Source organism: Meriones unguiculatus, chromosome 4 (genome assembly GCF_030254825.1).
Source record: "Meriones unguiculatus strain TT.TT164.6M chromosome 4, Bangor_MerUng_6.1, whole genome shotgun sequence".
NCBI classification, from domain to species: Eukaryota; Metazoa; Chordata; class Mammalia; order Rodentia; family Muridae; genus Meriones; species Meriones unguiculatus.
Genome location: NC_083352.1, coordinates 69,079,240 through 69,099,562, shown reverse-complemented (window position 1 = coordinate 69,099,562; position 20,323 = coordinate 69,079,240). Strand labels below are relative to the sequence as shown.

At 50.6% G+C, this 20,323-nt stretch overlaps 1 protein-coding gene across 3 annotated transcripts; it reads left to right on the top strand.

The window, feature by feature from the left end:
* The first annotated feature begins 1,607 nt into the window (after positions 1 to 1,607).
* Positions 1,608 to 11,230, top strand: Kcnk17 (potassium two pore domain channel subfamily K member 17). Of its 3 annotated transcripts, none has more exons than XM_021642938.2 (5): positions 1,608 to 1,925; positions 4,196 to 4,310; positions 5,578 to 5,738; positions 6,031 to 6,205; positions 10,650 to 11,230. In XM_021642938.2, the coding sequence occupies exons 1-5, from the start codon at positions 1,659 to 1,661 to the stop codon at positions 10,934 to 10,936; spliced, it is 1,005 nt and encodes a 334-aa protein (XP_021498613.1). In that variant the 5' UTR covers positions 1,608 to 1,658; the 3' UTR covers positions 10,937 to 11,230. The 3 variants fall into 3 exon arrangements, with proteins under 3 accessions (XP_021498613.1, XP_060237270.1, XP_060237271.1); XM_060381287.1 differs by having other exon boundaries at positions 6,003 to 6,205; positions 10,650 to 10,896; XM_060381288.1 differs by having other exon boundaries at positions 10,760 to 10,892.
* Positions 11,231 to 20,323: the final 9,093 nt, after the last annotated feature.

The window sequence follows — 20,323 nt, the reverse complement described above, 5'->3', positions numbered from 1 at the left end:
CTGCCCTGCCCTCCCTAAACCCATGACATTCCCTGCCCTTCCTTTTCCTTCTCAACCCACACACTATCTAGCAACTCCCAAGAGAGAAAGGAGATAGGTGTGCCTATAAAGCAACGGAGGGGACATGAGGAGACAAAAATCAAAGACCTGTGAGAATGAAGATATGAAGGCTGACCTTAGAGCTCTTTTTTCCTGTATTCAACTCAAAGAGAACCCAGAGAAGTCAAACCCAACCTGGATCATGGTGGTCACACTATCATCTCACACACTCCTAGGGGAGCCTTAGGCTGCAAGCAAAGATGACTTGATTTTTGCATTATTTGCTACATACATGGTAGGCTCTTAATAAGCCCCTATGGTGTACCATGCACTATGCCTGGTTCTGGGGATATGACAGTGATGGTTTCTGCCTTCGGTGTGTCTTCAGTCTTGAAGGAGGCCCAATGCAACACTCGCAACCTTGACGAGACTAATCCTGGGGAGGGTGAAAGTTCAGGGCAGTGGCTGGAGGAAGTGAGCTGGGCACACATGTGGGGACACTTTGGTGCCCACAGCAAGCTGTCCTCAGAAGTCTCACAGCTGAAGAACAGGAAGGCAGCCAGTCAGCATTCTCCAGCCCTTCTAGAACAATGCCTGGGACCTGTTTCAGGGGTTCCACTACTTCCCCTGACCCCCAGAGCACCCTTAGACCTCATTACTCCCTGGAGTTGCTGGAGGGACAGCAGACCCCAGAGGTGTTATAGAATAGGAGCCCCCTAGTGGCGTGGACTCCATGGGAACACTTCATCCAAACCTGGTCCTTCTGGCAGACTGTGACACTGAGGGCCAGAACGGAGGAGAGGTTTGTCTCACAGGTTAAGGAATTAATTTTTCTCAGACTTCCTTCACCTCCCCAGTGGTAAGGGGTTTCCAAGATCTGTGACCTCTTTACAGCATCAGAAGTGAGGCTGGGACTGTGAGCCCAGGAGGTGAGGGAGTCCTGTGAAAGGACCCACATGGGCAGAGGGTTCCCAGAGGGCAGTCCCAGGAAAGGACTGAAATCTGAAGTACACATGCTGGGCCCTGCTTCTGTTCTGGGTGGATGGAGCCATGGGAACTCCCCTCCAAAACAGCAAGGGACAACCTTCGTCCCCGGTTCTCTTGCCTGCTACCCCTCTTCCCAGAACACAGACACAGCATACTCAGCTGGCTCCCATTTTATGTCTTTGAGTGCATGGCTGTGTGAGACCTAGAGTGACACAGGCGCTTGGAGGAAGTCCTCCGCCCCTCACCTTGTGCAGGAGTCCTGTAACAATAAACTTGGCTGCTATTTCTTCTTTGCACAGTGGATTGTAAGTGTCTCCTCCTGCATGGACACACTGGGGGGTGAGAGAGTAAGGGAGGTCTCTGGGCCCTTCTCTCCCCTGCCTGTGGCTACCCGGTAGCTCTCTCTCCTTCCTTCTAATGTGGGGGCGGGCACACCACACTCTACTGGGAGAGGCCATTTTTGTCCCAGGAAATGGACCCTTGAGGGTGGGCAGGGCCATCCCATCGTCCAGCACTCCTAAACAGGGAAACGAGACAGGAAGGTATTTGCTTAGAGAAGGGGACCTTTCTGGCCCTTCCTGCCCAGCCTGGTTCCTGTCCACCATAGCTCTCTGGAGCTCTCACTCTCCATCATGCCAGCGCTCCCAAGCTCCCGCTTCTCCATCACCTGCCGACCACGATCTCCCTCAGTGCCTTGGTGGGCTGGGGGCTGCCGGGTGCGGGGCACTGGGTTCCTGCTGCTCTCCTATCTGGCTTACCTGGTGCTGGGAACTGGTGTGTTCTGGGCGCTCGAGGGTCGCTCGACTCAAGACCGTGGCCGCAACTTCCAGCGCGACAAGTGGGAGCTGCTACAGAACTACACGTGTCTGGATGGCCCTGCGCTAGACCTGCTGATCCGGGTTAGGGGCCAGCCTGGGAAAGAAGGGATGGGGCAGGGGGCTCGGGATGCACGGTAGGGATGCACGGTAGGGATGAAGGAGCTCTGGCTGGGGACAGTGAAGCGCTCGGAGTGGTTATTCGATGGAGAGGTGGAGGACACAAGCCTGGGAACAGCAGGGCTGTGCTGTTGGGGGTGGCGGTGTGTGTGGGGTGACCACAGGGTTGGGCTGGACAGCAGTGGAAAAGGCCTCTAACCTTAAGGAACTACGGAGGCATGGCGAGCCTTGTAAGAACACAGCTATCCTAAATTTGGAAATAAGGAATACAGACAGCGTTCTTCCCTGGGTCACAGGCTACAGGGCTGTCGTGATAGAGGTCAGGTAGCATTTGATCTGGTGGCAGCCTGATATGGAACTTATTGGAACAAGGACGAAAGGCCACATCTTTCACAGGGTTGGGGCAAATAAGAGCCTTTGGGGTTAGGCTAGGCTCTAAGGTGGGACAGGACCCTGGGGCACTTGGGAAAGGGCTCATCCAATAGAGCTCATCTTTTGCCCGGTAGAGGGGCAAAGGAGACAGGGGCTGTGAGTGAGGGGACCTCAGAGGACATCCTACCCCACCTGCAGTAAGGTAGGGATGAGAGGAGTGGGCAGAGGAAGGTGCGCAGATCACTGAGCCAGAGGCTCCTCAGCTAATGAGGACGCAAAAGGGGAGGGAGGCAGAGGTGGTTCACCTGGCAGGGCTTCCGGTGGAGGGACTTTTACACAGGCAGACAGCTGAGCAAATCAGTGCTTGTGTTAATATCCTGCTCCACATTCCTCTGCCGAGAGCACAGAGACCCGGCTTAGACCCACATGCTTGGGTGCAGAATCTTCACACTCCTGCAATAGTTCGTCAACAGAGAGGGGCAAGACTTGCTCCCCAAGTCTCTAAGCTGAAGCCAGATACCAAATGGAAGAGGAAATTGTAGGGGTGGGACAGGAGGTCTGCTGAGAAGAGATAGACTTCTGCACTTTTGGACAGGCCAATTGGGAAAGATCTGCAGTTAGGCAGGGCGGGGGCTGTGTCTACTCACAACCACTACAATCAGTAAATACTTCTGCTGTAGCCTTTCCCTTGCCCGGCCCCCTCCTCCTTCTCACCAGTCTCATTAGCAGATGCTATCACCCCCAAGGCTCAGAGTAGGCTAGTATGAATGCTGCACAGCCAAGAGCTGAGGGCACTGACTGCCCAGAGGCTGCTTGTGTGTACCCCTATGCATGTGGATCTTTCCAGAATTCCCAGGCATGCACCACAGATTTAACCTTCACAGAAGGGATTTGCCACAGTTGATATTAATATTTTACAGATAAGGAGATTGAGGCATGCAGAAATCGAGCAACTTCAACACAGCCTCTTTCATACCTGAAACAGCCTTGATGGACTGTGTCAGCGTTAGTTCAGTTCTCCTCTGTCCCACTAAAGGTCGTGTCCCTGCCATCTTCCAGTGACACTTAGGCTATTGCTCCCTGCAAGGTTGGAAATGAGCTGGGCAGCAAGTGAGTGGTTAAGCCACATAGATAGCACAGGACCCATCTGGATCCCCCTCTAGGATATGGAGTGGAAGGGTTGTCCTCATGTTCCCTGCCTCTGGGGAGCCCTATGTTGGTAAGATGGATAGAGACCCCTTGCCCTGATTAGGCTTGGAGTAAAGAATGAGATACTGTGTGTTTCCCTGGGGACACATGAACAAAAATCTTTTCATCTCAGTTAGGGCACCACTGAATTACCAAAGGAACAACCCAACCCAGGTCTATATGGATGAACAGTGAATTTATTGGGGTTACTAACAGGGGCATGGGTGGGCCAAAGGCAGCTGCATCCCTGGAAAGCCCCTCCCAGCAGGGCAGGGCCTCAGAAGCTCAGAGCTCACTGCAGAACTGCAGGCAGCCACACTGAGGAGTCACCACTCCTCGGCAAATTGTCACTGTCTATACAGCATGAAAGAGGGACCTCCTGAATCCTGTAACTTTCTGAGCCTTAGAACCTTGTAAGTTAAAAAAAAATGAGAATGAGGACATGCAGCTCCTACGAATGGTTGAAGAGAAAGTTTTGTTGTAGATATGAGAAACAACACAGCTATGGACATCTGGAAGAGTCCAGACTGAACATGGCTGGCGACTGAATCGGGCCACGAAGGGAGAGTTACGTGTGTAGGTGTGGGTATAGATGTGGGTATATGAATGTCGTGGGGTGCAGGTGCCAAGCCTCTCTCCCAAGATCCTATTGGTTACTTCAGCTTCTTCCCCAGGGCATCATCCAAGCATACAAAGATGGGACCAGCCTCCTGGGAAAAAGCACCAGCATGGGACGCTGGGAGTTTGTGGGCTCTTTCTTCTTTTCTGTGTCCACCATCACCACTATTGGTAATGGCTGGGTGGGGACAGTCTGGGGAGGTGGCTTCCTCCTGAGAGTCAATAGAGCCTCCATGAGAGGCAGTGGACCTTGTGGTGGCATTGGGGGGAGGAGCACAGCTAATTTGTCACATGACCTCCTGCCCCAGGACTTAGTTTCTGCACTTCACCAGGCACCAGGGGACTGTGCACATTTTCAGCTTTGAGAACTGCTGCCCTATGGGGCGTTAGTCGTTCCACCCAGGCCCTCCGACAATCCCTTTTAGCCCACCAGCACCTCACATCCCTGTCAACATTCTAGAGACTCAGTTCCCCTGCAGACCCAAGCTGAGATAGAAGATGTCCCAAAAGAGCCCCTACGGATTGTTGTGTGGAAACAGTATGAGCCGAAAGCACTGGGCTCCTGTAGTCCTGAATCCCGTGGAATAATGCCAGTCAGTGGCCCTAACGATGCCTTTGTTCTTGGCATCCCCTGCATGACCTGGCACTTACCACCAGGGGGCGAGCTCAACCGACGATGACTCAATTCCAGCTTCCAGCCTCCCTGACCAGCATTCTTGCCTTGTCCTCCCAAAAGGGGGCAGGTGAATTGCACTATGCAGAGCGAGCTCTCTGTGTAGTTTAAAGTCAGCCACTAACTCTAGGAGAGAGCTCTGAGGACTCCAGGGAGTAGGATAAATCTTTGAGACAAGTGTATGTGGAAGGTCCCTCTGTCTCCTGGTTTGTTTTGTTTTGAGACATGGTCTCTATTATGTAGCTCTAACTGTCCTGGAACTCATTATGTAGTGGCCTTGCACTTACAGAGATCCACTTGCCTCTGCCTCTTGGGCACTGGGATTAAAGGCATGTGCTACTGTGCTGGACTTTGAGACCTTGTTTTTAAGGCAAACAAAAGAAAGCCAGCAGCAGCTTTCCATCATCCATCACCGTCTGTGTATTCACTCAGCTCTTGCATGCATTGCCTGCTCAGGGATTCGCATTCCCACAGCGTGTTCCCACAGTGGCTTCATTATAGCTGTGCCACGTGAATGTCTGCACCCCATTTTAGGTCCAAGGACACAGGCTCAAAAATATCAAGGCCCTTGTCCAGAGTCCCCCAGCCTCACAGGGGACAGGGCAGCTGGGTAGGGAGAGCACTGACTCATTGTTGGAGCTGCCCATTCACAACAGCAGGAGTGGAATTTGGGAGGTTGAGCGGGGTGGGCAGGGAAAGGGCCTCAGTGGCCCTGTGCGGAGAGAGGGGAAGAGCCCCTTCAAGCACTCCTCTCTCTTGCCCAAGGTTACGGCAACCTGAGCCCGCAGACCATGGCTGCCCGCCTCTTCTGCATATTCTTTGCTCTGGTGGGGATTCCATTTAACCTCGTGGTGCTCAACCGGCTGGGCCACCTCATGCAGTGTGGGGTGCACAGATGTGCCCACCGGCTGGGGGCCAGATGGCAGGTAAGGGAGTGGTTGGAAACCCCGATGACTCTGTGGTGGATATGGGGTGCAGGACCAAGAAGGGTGGAATGGAGAAAATGAGGGGGTGGTTAGGATTGGGGGAACAAAGTCCAGGATGGGTTCTTTAATCATTAAGATATCCATCATAAGAATGAGAAGTATGGCAGGCATCAAAGCCACTGAAGACTCTTGGCAGGAAATGTGGGGCATACACAAAGATGGAGAAGGGGGAATAGAGCACCTCCTTCTCCATCCTCCGGTCAGAGCCATGGGTCAACGTTGTGCACTGCAGGACTCTGCGTGGGCACAGTGGCTAACAGGCTCCGCTGCGCTGCTCTCAGGCCTCCTGTTCTTCCTGTTGTTGCCTCCGCTTCTCTTCTCCCACATGGAGGGCTGGAGCTATGTGGAGAGCTTCTACTTCGCCTTCATCACTCTCAGCACCGTGGGATTCGGCGACTATGTGATTGGTGAGAAAGGCTCGCGGCTGGGCTGGTGGGCTCCGGGACTACCTGATCGGTGAGAAGCTTGGGGTGGGCAGGGCTGTGACTCAGCTACCTGCACCTTCTGGGCTTGGCGTTCACCTCAGGTGTCTCGTGTAGGTGAGCTTGGCACACAGCTTGTAGCCCAAGCATGCTCTACCCTTTCCTAGTGTGGTAGGCTAACATCTCTCTTCCTTGCTGGCAAGTGTAGCATCATCCCCCAAGGCTATGGACTTACATGTAGATGAATGCTTTAGAGGGACAAGGAGCCCAGTCTCCTTCCTACCTGATCTCTTCCCCCATGTATCTCATCCCCCCAGCTGCGGGGGAGGAACTTGGCAAAACAGTCAGAGAACCAGGACACCTCAGTCTCTCCTGGGCCCAGGGGGAAACAACAGCAAGAAGCCTGCCAAGAAGGCCCCAAAAAACTGCAGTACTGTCACCTGGGACCATGCAGGCAACCACAGAGGCAGCTGGCTTTATAAGAAACAGTGGAGGCGAGTTCCAGCAGGTGGCAGTGCAGGGACAGTCCGAGCAGCAGCTGAGGCTGACCATAGCCTCAGCATCTCTCTCCCCTGCTGCCCCTGAAGATCCCTTAAGAATGAAGGTCACAGGTTCCTCCACCTCCAGGCTGGCACTGGGAATGCCACACACTTCAGTAGACCAGTGCCCTGTTCTGAAGAGGGGGTCTGTCAAAAGAATGTTCTCCAGGGGCTGGCAGGGCTAAGCAATGCCTATCCCCCCTTTTTCTGAGGTTTCAAAGTTGGACTCCATCACCCGCCCACACACACATTGAGGAACTGTGAGTTTACTGGGCTTATTTGCAGAACACAGGTGAAGGGTTACAGGAAGAGTGGGGTGACCCCAAAGCACTGCACTGGAAGGTTTTCATGACTCCCTCATGGCTCTCTTGCTCCAAATATATGTATTTGGAGCCCCCTCTCCTAGTCTTCTTTCCCAATCTATATACTACAAACCATATACTATATAGTCAGGTGAGAGCTCAATGATTCTTCTCTTCCCTAGCTTCTGTTTGGGAATGCCAGCAATTCACAAGCTCAGCTATGATAATCTTTTTGATTTGTCTTTTTGAGACAGGGTTTCTCTGTGTAGTTTTGGCTGTCCTGGACTCACCTTGTAGACCAGGCTGGCCTCGAACTCCCAGAGTTCCACCTGCCTCTGCCTCCCCGACTGCTGGGATCACAGGTGTGTGGTACCACCCCTCCTGTGATGAGCTTGCAGGCGGGTTCAGCTGATGTAATGTAATTTGACTTGGATGGTAGTCCTGTACAACAGGGCCCTTCCCATAATTCTTCAGTGACAGTTGAGTTAAGGCTCTGCCCGCAGGACGGTAAGCCACTCACTCAGCCTGCAACCCAGAGTGAGTGCCATCATTTAGCAATGAGGAAGCTGAAATTCAGAGTGGCCAACCTGTCTACTTGAGACAGCACAGTGAAATACAGCTTCTTATCGGCTCCATTCCAAAATCTAAGCTGTTTCTAGAATCTTCTCTGGGCCTCTGGATCCCTAACTGAAAGGATCCAGTTTGAGGCTTGCTGAGAACCTGCTGCTGCCTTCTGGCCTCTTGGTTCAAGGCCTTACCTCCCCTGAGAGGAGGAGCTCATAATGGGGACCCTGTACCTCAGCCTGGCTTTCTCCCACCTGTGGCTCAGGAAGAAGGCACTTGGACAGATTGTTTCTAACTGGGTCAGGTACTCACCTCCACCCTCATGGTGGGAGCCTGTGTCTGAGGAGAGCTTCAGCCAGAAGCAAGGAGGGTCAGGCTTACCCCTCCTAGTTCAGGAGACTTTCCTGGAAGCTGTTTTCCCTTCCCCGTTATTTCCCCTGTCGCAACAGGACTACAGCATAAACGTGCACAAACTGGGCACCACGCAAGTCTACAGGGTTCACATATGCATAGTGTAATGAGGCTCAGCACGTGCATCACACTTAGCCCCTTTGGAAACCTTCAGTCTTAGGATGGAACTCAAATTCTACATTGAGCCCCTGGTGTGGTTCAGCCCAGCCATCCCAGCATTTTTTAAGAAGACAGGGGGAAGCAAGAGGATCGTGAGTTCAAAGACAGCCTGATCTACACCATGAGGTCCTCTCTCAGAAACAAAAGAGAAGAAATTCCCCAACTGGGTGGCATTCTCGAGACATCAGCATTCTGGAAATAGGAAGAGAGGCATCAGCCAGCTTCCAGTAAGGGCAGAGACATGGTGCCATCGCCTGTGATTATAGGAGTAAGGGGGGCAACCAGGGTCTTTCTGCTCAAGAAGTCACTCTGTGGAAGGCAGGGCAAACTGCTCAGTCTCTTGCACTGTAGCTCCTTGCCCTGAGCTCAGTCCAAAGTCCTGGATGCTAGAGGAGCTGCTGGGAGAGCAGTGTGGCCTACCACGATCCCCTTCAGTTACCCAGCATCACTGCAGAGGACCCAGGCTGCTTCACCTGCAAGGGCTGTTGCTTATGTAAATGGAGAAACTGAGGCCTGGAGAAGGGCAGAGTAGAGCCCCAGCAGGCAAGTCTGGGCAAAACTAGGGTGGATTCACAATTTATAAGTGTTCTGAAAATTTCCACACCTCTTTCCCAAACATCAGTTCTCTTGGTCCTTTATGGATGAACCAACCTCTTTCTTGGGTGGGAATGCTTCTCTGTCTCTCTGTCTGTCTCTGTCTCTGTCTCTCTCTCTGTGTCACACACACACAGACACACACTCACAAACACACAAACACACACACACACACACACACATCTCATGGGGTATCATTGTCTCTACATGAAGCCACTAGCCAGAGTCACCCTAGACCCCAGCCACCAGCTCCTCCCATGATGTGAAATTCTTTTAGCTGATCAGTGAGTGCCTTGCCAGCTGCCCACTCTCCTGCCAAAAAAATGAAATCAAGGGGAGAAAATGCTTCCCCCACTTCTGTGGCCAGGGGCTGGAGCTGCTGCCTGGGTTCGGCACTGGTTCCGCTGATCACATTTGGTACCACAAAGGAATCACAAAGCTAGCCACATAACCCTATCATCTTAATCCAGGCTGCCAGCCAGAGCTGGGACACTGGCCAGGTCTGATGCGGAGCCAGTGAACAGGGTGGAGGATGGGCCAAGACAAAAAAGGCTGTGGGAACCTAAGAGGCAGATCTCTATCCAGGACGGGATCCCACATTGATAAATGAGGTGGGTCAGCTCCCTGGAAGCATAGGCAGTAGAAGGGAACATGTTACAGGGTAGGCCTATGGCAGGAGCCAGCTGAGTCTCAGGGTGACCCCTTCTGTCTCTTTTTCTGGCCATGGCTGATCCAATGTGTCGGGGCATCATGGGTAAGCACTGGATGAACAGCCCTAGATTTTGGGAGTGTGTGGCACCCAGTGGTTTTAGGATACATGATCCCAGAGACAGTCATGGGAAAGGGTTCTTTTGTCACATCCAAGGAAGAAGACACACAAAGACACTCCAGCTTTGAGAGTGCGACAGGCTATCTCTCAGGAAAGATGTCTGAGCCAAGATGCAAAGATGATGGGAAAGATCGCAGGCCTCAAGTTGAAATGAAGAGCTGTGGGAGCCAAGGGAACAATGGGTATGCAAGAATCCTGAGGTAGAAAGAAGGATAAAAACAAACATACAACACAAAGCAAACAAACAACAACAACAAACAGGGAAAGAGAAACAGCAAAGAGGGGGTGTGCTGGAGACGCAATAGAGAGCTCGGAAGCCAGGACCTACAGTGGTTTCTAGATCCAAGAGGGAGATTTCCCTCTCTTGTCACAAGTTCAGGGTACTCAGATGGTGGTCATCACTGCTAGGAACAGAGGCAGTACAGTTCTTTAACATCACTATGGTTCTTCTTAAACTCCCTGGATCCCACTACCTGTCCCGTTTCGGCCCAAACAAAACTAGAACATATGGAGTGCGATGTAGCTGAGTGGATAGAGTGCTCCCCTAGCATGCTTCAGACTCTGGGTTTGATCCCCAATGGCGTAGAAGTGGGTGTGGTGGCACTCAGGAGGTGGAGGCAAGAAGGATCAGAAGTTCAAGGTCATCCTCGGCTACAAAACAAGTTCAAGGCTAGATTGGGCTAGGTTAGATCCTCTTTCAAAAATAATTGGATAGGGGTTGGAGAAATGGCTCAGTGGTTAAGGTCACTTGCTGCTTTTGTATAGGACATAACTTTAGTTCCCACCTATCTGGTGGCCCACAACTACCCGTAATTCCAATTTCAGGTTATCTGACACCCTCTTCTGACCACCAAGAGCACCAGGCACACATCTGGTGCATAGACAGATATTCAGGCACATAAAAAAAAATAAATCTTAGGAAGTTTTTTTTATTATTATTTTAAAGCACCCCACTAAGTTGACCAGCCAGAGCTCCCAGTTTCTGTCTGACTTCCACAGGTAACCCTCCTCTAACCAAACCTTTTCCCCAGGTATGAATCCTTCTCGAAAGTACCCTCTGTGGTACAAGAACATCGTGTCTCTGTGGATCCTCTTTGGGATGGCCTGGCTGGCTCTAATGATCAAACTAATTCTGTTCCAGTTTGAGACTCCGGGGGATTTAGGCACCTGCTCACAGTGCTCCAGGAGGAACTGGAGGCCAGGCCAAGAAGGGAAACATGGGGTTCCATGGCCAGGCTGCTGTTTTGAGGGGTCTGAGGGAGCCACACAGCATCTAGAACCTTCTGCTCAGGTTATGGACTTTGACAACGACACCTAGCTGTATTTCACAATTGCTTGTCAGACCTCTAATTTTAAGCCAGATTTTCCATCCTTCTTTCCAAGCGAGGTTCAAGTCCAGCCATAGGTTGCCTCCCATGGAACTTATGGGATGTGACTTTGGAAATAAAGAATACCTTTCTTCCCTTACATCTTTATTCTTGCCTTTTGCAATGTTGGCACAGTGGCTGGAACTCCAGCAACTATACTGCACTGTGAGGTAGAGACCATGATGAATGAAATTGGTTGCATAGCAACAGAAGCTTGGATTCCTGGTCATCACACCATCATCATAACAAACAGGAACTGAATGCCATTTAACTTGACTGGCGTGAAAACAGTAAACATCGTATTTGAAATTGTTATTTAGATGTTTCTGACACAGTGAAACCTAAATTCAAAATTTTACATACATATTCAGAAACAGACAACAATTGAGGCTATCACTGAAGAGAGGCAATGCCTGCCCCAGAATAAAGTTTCCTCAGGATTGGTGGAAGGATAGACAGAGGGAACGGGAGATTCCTGGGCTCTCCATCCTCAGGCCCTACAAAGGAATACATGGGACTTTTTGATGATTTCCAGGGACGGTCCAGCAAGCAGGTATAGCAAGAACCCAGCTAGCTACCGGATCCTTCCTTGCTCTCCGACTCTCTCAAGCCACAGAAAAGCAAGGCCTGACCAGTGGTCTGCCATTGCTTCCCCTCAGTCCTTTGCCTTGGAAGGCTCAGTTTACAGAGCCCATCTGTTTACAGTGTGTCCTCTCCATATCTGCACTTTTCATGCCTCTCCTCTGGTGCTGTGACCACAGCAATACAAAGTCAGTCTCTGCAACCCAACCATACACACCCAGGCCTCCAGAATACCCAGGCAAAACCCTGGGCTCCCCTGAGCCAGTAGGGTTCTTGGCCCTAGCAGGCACTTATCACTCTGTCTCCTCCATCCCTCCTGTAGGCATTCTCTGTACTGAACTCTCAGACCCAGGGGCCTCCTGGAACTGGGTCAGTGGCAGCCTTTTGGCCAAGAAAGCCTGGAAGGCTGTTACACCACCGTGTTTGCGCCATCTGATCTGTTCTTAGGTGGGCCAAGGCCAGGCAGAACCAGAGCCAGACCAGAGTAAAGGCCAGGGTCCAGGCCTTCTTCCAGAGACCTTGGGTCTGGACAAAAGAAGCAAAGATGAGACAGAGGTGTACTCTCGGCAAATAGGACCTGGTAATTCAATGCTCCCCTGGTGGGGAGGGGGCAGTGTCTTCTCCTCCACCTCCTACCCAGTGGTGCTCAGCAGTATTTGCCTTCAGGAGACAACCTAGGGAGGGTATCCAAGGGAAGGCTGCTGATTGGCCAGATCCTCATACTTGTGCACCAATGGGAGGAACTCTTGGCGTTTGGCCCTCCAAATCTGCCCAGATATCAGCCAGCTCTCCTGGATTCCCAGCACTGGGGAAGGTGGAGGCAGAAGGATCAGCAGTTCCATGCTATCCACAACTACACTGTGAGTGGACGCTAGTCTGTCTCAAAAACCAAGCAGGAAAAAAAGAAATCACCACACCAGGAAGGGTGCACAGAGGGGGGCAGGAAAATAGGGAAAGGATAAACAGAGAGGCTGAGTCTAACTTGTTGTCTGCCGGAGGACCAGCATCCTGCCTCCCTGGCAGCCTCAGATGTGTCTGCCCATTACCCACAGACCGGAAGGATGCTCCGAAGCAGGCCCTTCGGGGGCCAAGTTTGCAGCCCACCTTCCTGGGTGGGAACCTTGGTTCTGCCCTGTTAAGCTCTGTTACTCCAGGCAGGCTCAGGAGTGAGCGTCAGTTTCCCTCTGCAACACAGATAAGATCTCCCAGGATTGATGACTAAGGCTTGCAAAGAACTGTAAGCAGTGCGTCAGCCTCTGCAAACACGCATGCCTTTCCAGCCAGGTCGGTGGGCCAGGGCAGGAGGAATCACTGCTCTGCAGGCCCCGGCTGACGTGGCACCTTTGCTGACCACTTCCGCAGTAGCCAGGGCTGATCTGGGCTCTATCGGGAGGGGGGCAGGGGCTCCCTGCTGACACTATCACATGCTGGCCAGGATGAGGGGCTCTGGACATATGTGACTCATGGAGGAGCATCCAGGCAGAGGCCAAGAAATGTGGGCCAACTGTGCAGATGTGGCTCAGGGACCAGCCACAGCTGCTCCAAGATGCTTCCTGCAGCCAGATCTTGCTCTTCTGTCCCTCCAGCACTTGCTGTCCTGACTGCTTGGCTTCCAGCATGATCCCAGCACATGAATGGATTGCTTTAAAACATCTTTATCATTATTCATATCTTGTTTTGCTTAGGTTTGGTTTTGAGTTTTTGAGATCAGGACTCATGGGATCCAGGTTGGCCTTGAACAAACTATATAGTTAAGGATGATCCTGAACTTCTGATTTTCCCTGTCTCTACCTCCCATGTATTAGGATTAAAAATGCGCACATGATCAGGAGCACTGGCTTAGTTTTCTGTAGGGACAAGATTTCCTAAAGCCAAACCATGCTAGGTATTGAATGCCTGTTATCCCAGCACTGAGGGAGGCAGAGGTGGGCAGATTTCTGAGTTCGAGGCCAGCCTAGTCTTACAAGTCCAGGACAGCCAGGGCTACACAGAGAAACTCTGTCTCAAAAAGCCAAAAAAAAAAAAAAAAAAAGAGTTCCTGAAGCCATAGAGAATATGCTGTTTGTTGACGGGCATAGTGCCACTAATCCCAACAATGGGAAGGCAGGCCAGCGAGAAATAAGATATATATAGTGAAATACTGTCTTTAAAAAGAAAAAAAAAGTTGGTTGGATGGTTCAGTCAGTAAAAGCACTTACCATCAAGCCTGATGACCGAAGCTCAGTCCCCAGAACCCATGAGGTGGAAGGAGAGACCTAGCATCTGGAAATTGTCCCCTGACTTCCACCTGCATGCCAATACACATAAACACTGCCCCAAACACAATAACAAACAAATTCTAGCTATGCCAGACACGGTGGTGCAGGTCTATAATCTCAGCTACTTAGGAGGCTGAGGTGTTGCAGCTTGGCAGCAGAGTGCTTGCCTAGCACGTAGGAAGCCCTGGCTTCGAAGAACAACAAATATAAAATGATCTTTCCAGGCAGACAGGGGAGACGTCCTTCATATCCTATAAAGTCAAGCATTTCCTCCCACCTATGAAAGATGAAATGGCTCCAGGGCCTTTGCCTTCCTATCTGTCCCTTCACTCCAGAGAGCGTTCCCCACCCTACCTTACCAATTAATAATCTCTCTCTCTGTCTCTGTCTCTCTGTCAGAAAGGAGACATGCATTAGGTTCACTAGGACTCAGTCCACTTGCCCCCAAGTGTCCTTCTGGATCTTCAGCCTGAGGAAGTATATCCAACAATTCTAGGAGCCAGACACAAAGGTGCTCCACCGACCCTGAAGAAGCTTGTGAACTCCTAGGGCTGAGCCAACTCTAGTTTGAGACTCTCATCTCCAAGGGCCCTGGGCCCTTATCTCACCAGATCCCCACCCTGGGCTCCAGGCCAGGAGCTTGCCTTCTTGAAGTAGGCCTGCTGACCTCCACCCTCACCAGGCCACCCACTGGGTTATTTCCCACCCATCCATGCTGCTCCAGCCTCCCTCCTGCCCCAGACATGGCTGGCGCCTGACTCCTGCCTTCCTTCACCCTTAGCTGGACAAATTCCTGAGTAAAGTCCCCCTTGGAGTCGCAAAGACATTCCCTAGTCCAGTTCCAGCACCTTAGCCTGGCGCTGGTATCTAGCCACAGCAGGACCTGTCCCTTTCCCACCCCACAAACTGGTGTTTCTCAACCTTCCTAATGCTACAATGCTTTACTATAGTTCCTCATGTTGTGTTGACCCTCACCAACCATGAAAATTATTTTTGTTGCTACTTCATAGCAGTAACTTTGCTACTGCTAGGAATCATAATGTAAATATCTAAATATGCAGGATAGCTGATGTGTGACCCCCATGAAAGGGTCATTTGACCTCCAAGAGAGTTGTGAGTCACAGGTTGAGAACCATGGATGAAGACATGCCTGCTCTGAGCTGCTCCCTAAACCACCTTCTGACCCATCTGTACAGGAGTGCTTTCTTTCTTTGCCAGATGTATCTTTTCTGTAGCGGCCACCAACCTGTCGGTCACTTGATCACTGGCACAGCTATTGAACAGACTGCACCACTGAAGCGCACGGTCAGGGTTCTATCTGCAGTCTCGATTACCCACTGGGGTCTGGGAACCTATCCCCCTGCAGACAAAAGAGATCCATATGTCCATTCATCCCCCTTGCTGAAGACTCTGGTTTGAACAGAACCTGCTCACCTGGTTTAAGGACATAGTGTCTGTCTGGGCAGTCCTTCTCCTAGTGTTGTGCCCTCAAGGCACTGGCCCCAGCATTAGACTGCCAACTATCATTATTGCTGGAAGCCACACCATCCTCAAAGCTGACCCCACCCCACTCCAGCACACACACACACACACACACACACTGGGCATTGCCTCTGCATTATGTGTCCTTAATGCAGCCTGGGGAAAGCCATTACCCAGAGCATTAGGCTCCTGTAGCAACAGGGATAGAGACTCGAGCAGGAACTGACTGTGGAGAGTGACACGAAGTCACACCCCAACCCCTGGAGGTGCCACATCCCTGGACTTAAAGATAACAGAAGGTTGTCATACTACAGGGTGCCCATGGGACAAGTCACCTGTGCCTGCATAGCTCCTGTTACCACAGCCCTGGACAGGACTTAATGCAGAACTTAACAGAAGGTTGTCATACTACAAGGTGCCCATGGGACAAGTCATAGTCACCTGTGCCTGCATACCTCCTGCTGAGAACAGTTACAAGAAGGAAGGAAAAGGTTTCCTGTAAAGTCTAGTCTTATAACACCTTGATGTCATGGAAAGGCATAGAAGTTCAGAGTGTAATCTTCCTGCCTCCTAGCAGGAAGCCACTCATGTCAAGGCCCTCAGAGCAGGAGAAAATTTGCTAAATTGTGCCTCCCAGTCCTACCTGGGTTCTCTTCCAGTATCCTATTATTCTGATCTATGTGCCCTTAGGCCAGTCACCTGTCCTTGGGGTGACCAACTCTCCTGCCAAGTTTCCTGGAATCATTCTGGGAAATCACCACACTTAAGGTCCCTTTTAGTCCTAGGAGCAATGGGACAAATGTCCTGGATTCTCTCCACTCAGCTGCTGGTGTAAGGAACGGCTCTGCCCACACATCATTACAGGGAGCAAGTGTTTCCTTCCAAGGGGGCACTGAAGGAGACATGGAGGCACCCAGCTCATGGGAATTCTAGGCCCAACACCTGGAACCTTCTATAACCTCTGTCTCCTCTGTTTGTATTCCCCAGAAGTATAGTCTGGAACAGGATCTAGCCAGAAGCAGCTTATTTGAAGACCAACTTTAAGAAGCACAGAATTAAAGAAGAGTTGAAAGTGACACATAGAACAATGGCAAGGAGGGGGCTGCTGTGAGCAGCCAGCTCAGCTACAGAGGAGATTTTTGTAAGGCTGGAGAAACACACCTCCTGGCCCCTCTGAGGGGCCAGAACAGTCAGCTTAGTGAGCACAGGGCCTTAACTCCAAGTTCTTTGGCCTGGAGGCCTGCAGAGAGCATGGGGATGGTGGGTGAATGGTGGCCTTTGCCAGAGTCAGCCATGATCTCCCTAATCATTTGTGCCAGGTGCAGGAGGCATGAGGAGGACAGAGAGAATGTCCTGCTCAGTTGTGGGAAGGGCCTCAAGGCAGGTGAGGACGAGGGTGTTAGGTAAAATTGGGAAAGTTGAGATATGGATGTAGGAATGATCAAGAGTGGAGAGGCATGAGCAAAGAAAGGAAGTGGGGGGAAGAGTGAGAGAAAAAAGGAAGGGCTGGAAGGAGCAGAAAGTAGGGAGGGAAGAAATGAGAAGGGAAGAAAAGAGCTTGAGATAGGAGAAAAGTCGAGGAAAGGAAATTCATCACAAGTCAGGTAGGGTGGTGCATGCCTGTGATCCCAGCACTGGGGATCCAGAGACCCGAGGATCAAGAGTTTGAGGTCATCCTTGGATACACAGTGAGTTAGAAGCCAACCTGGGCTACATGAGACCCTGTCTCAAAAATAGAAAGATGAAAAGAAAGAAGGGAAGAAGGGAGGGAGAGAGAGATAGAGGGTAGAAGGGTTGGGGTTTGACCCAGATGTTGAGAGCCTGCTCAGCAAGCACAAGGCCCTAGCTTCCAGCATGGCAAAAACTGAAAAATAAAAATATAATCTCTGTTCTCCAGCTAGGGCTGACGGGATGCCAGAGCCTCTCTTGTTCTAGAGGTTACAGAGGTCTGGGGAATGCTGGGTCCCACCCAGAGCAGAGGTCAGGCAGGCTTCTCAGGGCGGAGGTTTTAGGCCAGGAGCCAGAGCGTTGAAGGAAGGAGGCCTTGGGGTGGGTAAGGAGCCAGCCCTGGGCCAGGTACAGCCAACTAGCTTGGAGGGAGGAGGCTGGTGGTTAGTACCACGCCACACAAATATTGTTGTTTTGACTGTTCGTGGGATTGTGTTATTTTCCCAGGGAACCACAAGCATGATGTGTGAGCTCATTTCAGAGCAAGGTCCACAAGAAGAACAGCAACTTCTGGCTTTTTCTTTCATCTTCCTGGCCAGGCGTAAGTGTACTTGAACACCTCCCCCCACACACAGGAGAAAAGCACCCTTGAACAGGTACACACCATGGCACAAAACCCAGAGCCCTCATTCTGTTTGCAGCTCACTGCTTTCTAGTAGTTACTTAAGCTTTCAGTACCACAGATACTCACCTCTCACATGAAGCAGTGGCTGTCTCACAGGACTGAGAGGAAGGGGTGGTAAGAGTGGTCCTGAGTGAACTGGTAAAGAAGTTGACTAGCTTTACACAAAGTCCTGCATTTGATCCCCAGCACCACATAGATGAGACATGGTGGCCCACACTTGTAATATTTGTACTCAGGAGGCTGAGGCAGGAGAATCAGTAGTTCAAGACTAGCCTTGGCTATCTAGTATATTTGAGGGTAGCCTAGATTAGGTGAGACCCTGTCTCAAAGAAAGAAGACAAACAGAAAAAGCTGACCAATTATAAATTTCATCACTGTGTGTAATGGTCCATTTTTAATAGTCAAATTTATCAGATTAAGAAATACTTAGTAGAGGGTGGGATTGGGAGGGAATAAGGGAGCTGGATACAGCTGGGATACAGAGTTAATAAAATGTAACTAATAATAATAAACAATAAAAAAAAAAAAGAAATGCTTAGTAGGCTGAAGAGATGGCTCAGCCGTTAAGGGGACCCAAGTTCTATTCCTCCTGCTCATGTTGAACAGTTCACAATTGCTTGTAACTGCAGCTTCAGGGGGATCTGACACCCTCTTCTGAAATGTGAAGGCACGACACTCACATGCACACCTACTCACACAGACATAAACTAATTTATAATTTAGAATAAAAAAATAAATAATTTTAAAAAGAAATAATTTAGGGTTTGTGTGTAAATCAAACATACCCCTGGGGGTAATTGTGGGCATTCTCCAAAACAATTAGATTCCGAGGGCTCCAGCCTGGTGAAAGGCTCATCCCTTGATGCAGTCACATGCTATTACTGGCAGGTAGTGGCTGGCAGGAGCTGGGGCCTGCTAGGTCACTGGGGACATAGGCTTGTGGCTGTATCTTGCCCTGGTTCCTTCCTGTATTCCCCCTGCTTCCTATCTACCAAGAAGTCAATAGCCTCCCTACCACTCTCCTACTGCCATGATAATGTTCTTTTCAAGAGCCTGGGGCTGAGGGACCCAGATCTGATCCCACTGAAACCCTGAGCTTAGATACACCCTTCTTCCCTCTTTTGTTACTAGCAGTATATGGTCCCAGTGACAGCTCACATCTGTGTGAGAAGGGCAGAGAACCAGTGTTTTTACCAGTTTAGTCAGGTGCATGGACAACCTCTGAAAACTGTCCTTAAAGGAAGAGCTTCCCCCCACCCCCTCTGGACCTTTGTTCTTCCAACCTTGATAGAACATGGATGTGATGGTTGATATTTCAACAGTGGTCTTGGATCAGGAAGCAGAAGTTCTACGTTAAGAAAGAGGATCAAGCAGGCTGTGGTGTCTTAACATTTTTACATTGACAGACCACTCTGAATAGCCTTCCCAAGCTCACTGGGCAGACTTGGCCCCAGGAAGTGCTGGCCACAGGCACCCTAGAAAGGGGAAATCATGGATGGCTTGAGAAAGCTTGGCAAATTTGGAATTAAGCGATCAATCTCTGCCTTTGTGTGTGTGTGAGTTTTCTGAGACAAAAACCTTACTATTTAGTCCTGGCTGGCCTGGAACTCCATATAGACCAGGCTTGATTTAAACTCACAGAAATCCCCCAGCTTCTGCCTTTTGAGCACTGGGATTAAAGGTGTGCACCACAATACTCTGCCTGCTCCTTCTTGGTAACAGCCATGAGAACATTTTAGGTTAACCTTTTCCTCTCCCTTCTTCCTCCTTCCTTCTTTTCCTTCTCTCCCCCCCCCCCCCTTCTTTGAGAACATGTCTTCCTGGGGAACCTGGAGAAATTTAACTGCTTAAACATGGGACACCCTGGCAGACATTGTTCTGAGTTTGGGGAGGCTGGACTGTTTCCCTGAGTCGTTAAAGATGCTTAGATGGATACTGGCTGATTGCCCTGAGGTGTGGGTAGATTGGGACTGGAGATTCCAGCCTTCTAACCAGTGCTCATACTTAGCCTTGGGGATTGGGTAAACCCCCAAGAATCCTCACAGTTACAAATAAAAAGTCTTTAAGGACAGGCACTGGGGTTTCTGTGTGGAGCTGAGGATGGTAGAACTCCAATTCTGGAATCAGATATGCCATTCATATACCTCTCTGCCCAGCCTTGGCCAGCACCTGACAATGTTCCTGTAGTCAGCTCAGTCTTATGTCTCTCCACTTTTCCTTTTTGAGGCAGGTTTTTTCCTCCGAGTCCCTCGATCCCTAAACTGCCTGGATTATTCCCTTCTGTCTCTTCTCATGACCCATGACGGCTACTTGAGCTCTAGCCATTTTGTCCACATTCAATAAAAAAAAGAGGAAGACAACAGTGACAATGATGAAAAAGAGGGAGAGGCAGCGGAGAGGGAGAAGAGGATGTACCAAATTCCACACCCTTCTTTTACTTTGTTGTTGTTTTGTTTTTTGAGATGGTTTCTCTGTGTAGCCCTGGCTGTCCTGGACTCACTTTGTAGTCAAGGCTGGCCTCAAACTCACAGAGATGCTTCTGCCTCTGCCTCGAAGAGTACTGGGATTATAGGCATGCTCCACCACACCTGGCTTACACATCAGTGATGGAACAAAATCACACTGAAAGGGGAACTGGGAAATTCAGTGTTATAGCTACTTGA